This window comes from Trichogramma pretiosum, unplaced genomic scaffold (assembly GCF_000599845.2).
Source record: "Trichogramma pretiosum strain Unisexual culture from Peru unplaced genomic scaffold, Tpre_2.0 scaffold73, whole genome shotgun sequence".
NCBI lineage: Eukaryota > Metazoa > Arthropoda > Insecta > Hymenoptera > Trichogrammatidae > Trichogramma > Trichogramma pretiosum.
This window is the reverse complement of record NW_019641624.1, coordinates 23303-32061: the sequence shown is the minus strand read 5'-3', so window position 1 is coordinate 32061 and position 8759 is coordinate 23303. Positions and strand designations below refer to the sequence as shown.

The 8759-nt window shown below is 45.5% G+C and overlaps 1 protein-coding gene across 1 annotated transcript; it reads left to right on the top strand.

Moving 5' to 3' along the window:
• The first annotated feature begins 439 nt into the window (after window positions 1–439).
• LOC111693664 lies at window positions 440–949 on the top strand. The gene has a single exon (XM_023459008.1). The coding sequence runs from the start codon at window positions 440–442 to the stop codon at window positions 947–949; it is 510 nt and encodes a 169-aa protein (XP_023314776.1).
• The last annotated feature ends 7810 nt before the right edge of the window (window positions 950–8759 follow it).

Sequence of the window (8759 nt, the reverse complement as noted above, 5' to 3'; positions counted from 1 at the left end):
TCGAAGAAAATTTGTAGAAAAAAAAGAATAGCACTAGTGACGAGTGTACAGTGTGTTTGTGTTGTGTCTATTCTTTGAAGATATAGACTAAAAAGTGTAATCGAGTGAAATTGAAAAAATAGAACGTCGATGATAGTTCGAGAGAGAGGCAGAATCACCGCGATCGACTTCGGTGGGAATAAAGGCAGATTGGAAATCGGCGTGGGCGCTGCCGCTCGAAGCGCGACGACTGCGACGACGACGACGCCAACCTGTTGCTGCGTATCGCGGGCAGCGCAGCGGCCGCCGATTCTCGACGTTTGCATCGTATCGTCAGTGTCGGCCGTCGACGATCATGATTATTTACTTTGAAATTTTCGTCAGTTGATGCATGATACGTACCGCAAGCTAGCTGGAAAAAGCATATCGAAAAATTGAAAAAAAAAGTACACGAAACAAAATGTCACGGAATAACGTTGCGGTTCCGGCGTGGCTGGCGCTGATGCTGCTGGTCGCGGTCGCCACTCATCAGCCCTGTCTGGCATCGACCGACGAGCTACTGGAGTGCCGCGCGAATCTCACGGCGCATCTGAAAAATCAGACCTACCTTGCGGAGCGCGTCCAGCAATCCACCTACATTTTCACCGGAAAAATCAAAACTCTTCAGCCGGGCTGGATCGAGGTCAAAGTGAAGCGAGCCCTCAAAGGCTTGGACGCGTCCGAGTCGAGCGGAAGTGTGCGCCTGGCGATAAACGGCACCTGCGCCAAGTATATCAGAAACAGCTATACCGGTATATTCATGGGCAGACTCGTGGGCGACGATAAGGACACCGCCGACGTGAAGACGACGTGGATGCACTTCGGACCCGTGCCGATGACACTGGCCAATCTCGACAGACTCAACGCAGCGCTAAAAGGTAAGGGTACAATTTTTCAACTTCTACGGAAAAGAAAACGGCCTACGTTGTAATGCATATAGGATTTATACAAAATATATCGTTGGCACACGGTGTGTACGCAAGTTTTCTCGTCATTTATTTGCAATACCAGTACGGAGTATACTTTCTATGTAGAAGCCTAGCTCTCGGCTTTCAACGCTGCGCGCATTTGCAAATCCGATTCCAGCCGCTACCGCACGCAGCTCGCAACAACATCGGATTTGAATTATTAGTGCGCTCGGACACGAGTTATTCCCGACTGATGAGATCATTTGGCGTATTATAAATGAAAAAAAAAAGATTCGCGCGCTTAGCGCTTTGTAACTGTCCGTGTAACGCGCGGGATTTCCTTTCTCTTCCGCACCAACCGGCAGCAGCAGCAGCAGCAGCTCGTTTTTAGAGGTCTGATCATTTTTTTTCTTCTTTTATTTATATTTATAAAATACATATCTAGGCTTTAATAAGCGCGAAGTCGATCAATTTATAAATATACGCACCGCAAATCGGCGGCGGTGCGACGGCGGCGGCGGCGGCGCACGGATATGGAATTGCCAATTTATTTTGGTGTTTACGCATTATATACGGCTGGGCTTTGAAAATACACAGAATCGGCACTACTGCTGCGCGCCACGCGGGATTTTATCGTCCGCCTGATAATAAGTCGGATCGTCGAGGTTTTAATTTTAGAAGAGTCGAGCTCTCTAAGCCTATAGTTAGGCACCTCAGGAGTATATCGTAATTTATTAACTCGACGAGAATCGCAAGCTCGAAAAAAGCATCCATTTTTTTCCTACAATTTACAAGCTCGTGTGTAATATGCGATCGCATGAAAGAGAGCAAAACAACTAGCGACATATTCTAGTGCCCGAGTAGTAGAATATCGTCGCCTAGAGAAGTGCGAATCTCTTCAGGCCGTTTATTTTCAGCATATCGTACAGGGCTCTCTTATTCTCTTTCTCTCTTTCTCCGTTTATGAAGCAGACTTATGCTGCTGCTGCACTGCACTGCACTGCAGATAGTAGAACTAGATGGATATAGCTATATATACTCGACTCGACCTGTCTTTTTCGGCTGTTGGCGAGTTACAATTAGCCTAATTGCCATATACCACTTCTGCGACGACTTCCTCGCAAAACGTCACTGCTCCATACTGCGCACATACTTACGCGCGCGAGGCTAATTCGACCCGAGAGATTTTCATTATTGAGCAATTTGCACGATATTTTTATACGCGCGCGACCATGCATATTACGACTATACATCTCCGCGTGCCACGCCACATTTGCATACAATATGTCCGATTTTTATCCTAGAAGCAAAATATCGCCTGATCTAATAATGTGCTGCGGAAGTCGAGCCGCGCTGCAACGGCAACGGCAGCAACATCTATGTAATGTCTCGCGAGCTGATAATTTATATTTGTCACCTTACGCGCGTGGCATATTATTATGTAGGCCTTATCAATCGGAGCTTTAATGGCTTCGCGAGGGCGCGTGACACTGTATATGCTGGTATGCCGATTGTGTCTCTGATCTCTCTCGCGGTATCTCGAGTGCACAGTGCAAAGGAAAATGAGAATGAAAAAAAGATTACGAGAGATTACGATCGTGTGGCAATATCCCTTTGTGTGCCTATATGTCTGTGTGTATGTGAGTAGGTGCCTGCCTTTTTGATATTAAACGATTTGTATGTATAATACACAACAATTCTCTTTTCGTCTAATTAATTTTCCCAAGAGGCCCGGCGCTCGTACAAACTCACATATACAATACATTCGAGTGCCTCTCGCCGTAGTCGTCATCGTCGTCGTCGGCGCAACGACGTTGGTAGCTTTTAATAATATGCCTTTTCCCCAAAGTAATGTAATATCGGATACACTCGCTTTTGAAGCTCTTGCTCATTTTCGCGAGCATCGCAGCAACCCGAGGAGGAGGACGACGACGAAGTGGAGGAGACACTTTGATGCTTACGTAAATCAAATGGGCTTCTATTGGAAATTAGTTCAAATGTCAAGCGGCCTAGATGAGCTGCCATAAATCATCGCGCTGCTGCAGTAACAGCAGCATATAGAGGAAAACAGATCTCGCATTCGGTGCAGCAGTGGCAGTTGTGTGTAGAGGCTCGCGGCTCGTATGAAAGGTCTCGGCAAACGACCGATCTCGCGCGCGGCAGTAGCAGCCGACCTAGCAGCTAGCTATATAGTATGCAAATTCACTGCATAGCGCACAAGAGACAGAGAGACCGACGTGATCTAAATTTTCATTCCGATTGATGATTATTTATCGATCGACTTTGAGTGCTCATTTGCGTGTGTGTGCGTGTATGTGAGTGCGTTATATGCGCGGACGAGAGAGATGTACCGACGTGCGGCTGTTGCGCGGCGCTGCGCTGCGCGCGTATTATTTGTTTGCCGAGCGGGAGAGAGAGAGAGAGAGAGAGAGACTCATCGATGTAATTAGTAAGATTAATTTCGCGCTGTGTGTTCTCCACGCTGTGGCTGCTGCTGCTGCTGCTTGAATTGCCGCTGCCTGACGATGATTGAAATGATGGATCGATTCGTTACGCTCGGCCATGAATCAGAGGAGAAATTCCGTATAGTACGCGAGGCTGCTTATAATAATGTGTGTGTTCATACTATGCCATCGCGCACGGGCTGCTCCGAGCGTTTGATAATTTCTCATATTGAAAATTCGTCGTCGTCGTACAACAAGAACAACGACGACAACGGCGACTACTAATATTGGCGTGTCTCGAGCCAATTGCGGGAGGATTGATTTTAGTCCATCACTCGAGAAGCACACGCGTCGTGTACCGTCGCGATTGATGCGCGCCAATGAAGAGATACCTTGCGGGGCTTGTGCGCCGCCGCCGCCGCGACTCGATGAGCTGCGCCTCGCATAAGAAGAGATAATACCGTTAAGATTCGGTACGGCCTCGTATATAACTTTTTAGTGAGCTGTAATCGATCCTACTTACTCTCGCTCGCCCCCGCTGCAAAAAATGTCATTTTTATCTCTTAACAAGAGAGAGAGAGAGATACTTACTTCTTGGAATCCTTGACAGAAAATGTAAATATTAAAATCTCTCCTCTGCTCGTCCTCGAAAAACGCTTATATGTATAGGTGTATAGATCCTCTCGGCGCATCTGGCACACGCTGGCTCAGCAGCAGCCGCAACCACACCTTCGAGCCGTATCGCTTACGTACGTATACACATGCTCGCATGCGTCCAGTGCGTCTTATATAGGCGCGATCGATTAAAACATGCGTACATACGTACTTTCGAGTCGATAACACAAAGCTCGCTCTGCACATCGAGAGCTCGAGCGCGCGCAAAAGCTGATTGCTACTTTATATACAGTAGTACGATTGTTATTACGCGCGCACCTTGGCATAGAGATTTCGCGCCTACGCGTCAATGGTATACTTCCGATGTGCTTTGCCTATATATAATAGAACACGAGCGTAAAGCTTGGTCCGAATTAACGCTCGAGTGATATACATCGGAATATATATTCCGATTGTGAGCTTCTGCATTTCGTCAACAGATGGAGCATCGCAAAGTCGCAAGCAGCAAAAAAATTGCTGTTCTCTATTTATTCTTTCTTTACTGTATCAAGCATAAGGATTTACTTCGAATGAACGATCGATGTAAATGAACTATTTCATTGGTTTCTTACATACGAATTGGCAAATTTTGCGCGTGACCAATGATTATACTTTATACACGTTGTTGCGTGCGTCTCTCGCTCGGCATGCGTTACTTACAACTGCGTATATCATACCCTATAACATAGAACGTACATAACAAACATTCTCTAACTCTCGCTCGCTCGCTGGTTCGCTCGCGCGCGCGCGAAGCTTAATAAATAACGTTAAATTATCATCGTCAAATGAAGCTCGCTCGAGCATCTATATACAACAACAGTAACAACGACGGCCGCGCGGCGCAGCGATATGATAATAATTTACAAAATCAAAAAGCTCGAGAGCGACCGCCGCTCGCGCGCGTATAAAGCTTCGAATGATCGCGACTCGCAATAAATTCAAACGCGTCTCGTATATAGATTATTATTGTATAGGGTGCAATCGCGGCAACGACGACGACGACGACGAAAAAAGAAAAACGATAAAGATTCGATAAATCTGGCAAGTTTATATGCGAAAAATATACGATTGCGTGCGTATATATAACGCGCGTACATTTTGCCACCACACCCAAGTGCGCAACGACGAGTGCAACAACAATATTGTACAATACGCGTGCGCACACAGTTCCAGATGTTGCTCGCTTGAAAAGCGAGAATGAATCTTCAAAGAGCGAGAGAGAAAGAAAAAAAAAGGAATGCGCATATTTTACTTGTTTATTGCACGGCTATGTATATAATATGTGTTACTCGCGCGCGCACGCATCCAGCATAGCAAAATTATTTGCGTAAACATTAGCCTAGCTTCTTCTGTTTTTAAAATGACACGTTGCGGAGAACTTGGCTCGCGAGCGAGCGACTATGCTACCTATGTTACACACCAGCTACATACGAGTATATATAAGAGGAATAATAGACCGCACGAAGCTATATAATAATACGTATACGAGCTCGTGTCGTGCGAAAAGCAAACACCGAGGCTAGATTAAATCCTGCGCTCGCGTCCATATTATGATACACCTATATCGTCTATGCGCGTACGCACTGCCTGTATCATGACACTGACGTGTATAAGATAATCGCCATGGGTTTATTATTCACAAAAGATGAAAAGAAAAAAAGCGAGAGGGAAATTAGACGACGAGCTCGAAACTTTCGGTACTGAACGTAATCGTTTCTTCTCTCCGTTCTTCTTGTATGCATTTCTATGTGCGTGCACTCGGACGTTTAACGTACCTTTCAAAAGCTCATCGCGCGCGTCAAATACTCGAGTTATTAACGGCGCGCGTATACACATATACGATATTCATATGTACACGCGAAGGCCCTGCAGCGTTACACGATATTAACTCATCTCGCGCGAATTCCAATCGCGCATATGAATATGGTAATATAACGTATACCATGTATACACACACACACACATGCGGAGTAGACGAGATATATTCAATGAAAATCGTAATTTTCTCATGACTAATTATCGCAAAAGTATACGATTATTAATTATATTATATACTTCGACGAAACGAATATTATATACGCGTGTTTAGATCGCTTCGAGCTTTCGCGCTTGCTTTGCGAGACGCGTGTGCAATCAAAGTCAAAAACTGCGCGCAGCTGCAGCGCAGAGAGTCAGCCGAGACATTTGACTCGGCGGTACTACGCACTTATATAGTCGAGCTGTATAATAATAATAACGACGATGAGTTTTCGCATTATTAGGGATAGGATTTACGATGGCTCGCGAGCTTCGACTTTAAATCTCTCGGTGCATGCGTTATACCGTACGTTCTATTAATTGACAATAGGATTAGAACACATTGTAATAATCAACAATGTGCTATTTGTGCATGTTATACCGCGCGACTGGGCTGTACGTCAATTTTTCCGCCGAGTCATCAGTGTCCGAGATACGCAAAGATGATAGCGTGCAATACTCTATAATAATAGTAGCGACGCGAGTACAATGTGCGTGCAGCTGCATCTTTGGCAGATTAAAAGCGCGCGTATTACTTATACAATTTGATACTTTTGCCTCGCTCAGCGTGCAAAATGCAGTAGGTAGGCGAGAGTGAGAGAGAGATTGTAATTCGAGAAACGAGAAGAAAAAAGGGACGTATGCTTACGCGTGTGCGATATACTTCTGCAGATATAATACGTATGTGCATTCCGATGGCGCGCCGTGGCCGGCGCGATCTGCGCAGAAATACATATTATCACAGAGATTTAATCGGTATACACTTCGAAAGTTCAAGCACCTTCTGCCTATATAAGAAATAAAAAAAAAAACAACCGACCATTGATCGCGATGAATGAAAAAAAAACGGTAGCGATTACGACGATGCTATACACATGCTTCTTGATATGTACATAAATTTTACGCTTATTCGGGTTCGTACGTACGTAACGTGACGAGTGAAAAAATATGTATAATCCGGTGATTTTGATTCGAAAACGATTTTGAATGACAGTGAAGAAAATATGCGGCATAACTATGTAACGATAGAACCGTATTAAGCCCGAGACACGAATTTGCAAAGCACCTGCAAAATTTCACGTATACGGAGATTAGAGCAACACGAGTGCAAAGAGCTCTCCCATTTCTCGGGTCGCTCTTGATGCTACTGCTGCTGCTACTACTCGGCGCACAAGCCAAAAAGCTATTTTCTCTTATGCTGTATATGCTCGGACGATGTATATACATGTTTAGCCCGCTTAGACGAGAGAGAGAGAGAGAGAGATCGTCGCTTCCGGAAAACGAGCTTCACCAAGCCAGCCAGCGTGTATAACACGCGGGTCACGCAGGCACACACAATTGAGGTCTGCCGCGCTTACGTCGTGTGATTGACGTTAAGAAGCTTGCGCTGCGAATTTGGATTTTTTTTCTCTCTCTCTCTTCTTCGAGCAAACATTACCAGGCTCTCTAGACTGTGTGGCTACTTTGATCGTATAATGCGATTGGCAATTTTAATTAGGCGACTTCGACGTTTCCGATTAAAAACAAACCTTTACGTCGTATTGTTGTTTTTTCTTTTTCGAGTATTTTTTCACAGAAGTACTCCAATTACAAGAGCGTAAGAGCGTGAATCATGTCCATCCCATTATACACTGTCCGAGAACTTAATATTGTATCAACCTTGTGTATTAAAAATGAAGTGAAAAAAAAAAACGAGTTCACCGTATACGTATCGCGAAAAACGTGTCACCGCGGCTTGTAATAATTCTTGGCAATTAGAAAAACTGGAACACGATAAATAGCGTTGATTTGTTTTCGTACATCCACATGCTGCGCGTAACCTCGATACATTCTCGCGTCTTCGAACCGCGAAGATGCGTCCACTCATGCGCGCGTCCACACACACACACACAAACTCACAGCGAAATTCTTCTCTCTTTCTCTGTCGCGCGGTGGCAAAAGGCATCACGAAGAAGAGCGAAATTTCGATTTATTTGCACCGAGACAGTTCCTTTCGACACCTGTCTCGGTCGTCTTACGGTCGTCGTCGTTGTCTGCGGGTATAGATAGATGCTCTCTCGTTCGCTCGCTCTTTTTCTCTCTGTGTTCCGCTTGCATTCACACGTATCCTATGTATGCTGCCGCGCACAGCAGCAGCAGCAGCAGCTTTGAAGCTTCCCAACGATTGGTATAGCGAAACGATCGGTCAACGTTTCACTCGCTGCGCGGCGTGTGTAGCCTTTGTGTCGCGCGATTCCATTCAAGTCGTAGTCGTTTATCATACGCATAGGTATATGTAATGCCAGCGCCCAAGTTGAAGTGTAGAGTGCAAAAAAAACGGAACGCACGGCACAAGGTATACAGACGAAATTCTTCGCACGAAAAACGAGGTGATACGGATTTTTAATCGAGCGTCGAGAGAGCTATAAGGAGACATTCACGAGATGTGTCAAGCCCTCCTGATCACACACACTGTAAACGTCTTTTCAGTATACGCGCCCGTTTGAGGCTTATTACGCGCTGGGCATGCTGTGTCGGTAATATACTCGGTTACGGTCGAGCAGCGCCTCGTACTGAAATCATGCCTACTCGACCTGTAATCATGATTATAGGTCGAGGACACGTAGCGCGCTCTGCCGGCGCTCAGACGTTGCGATCGCTGCCTACAACAGCTACGGCCAAAGTTCTATAACCTGTACCAACTATCGTTTGAGACGAACCGACCCAAAACAAGATGAAT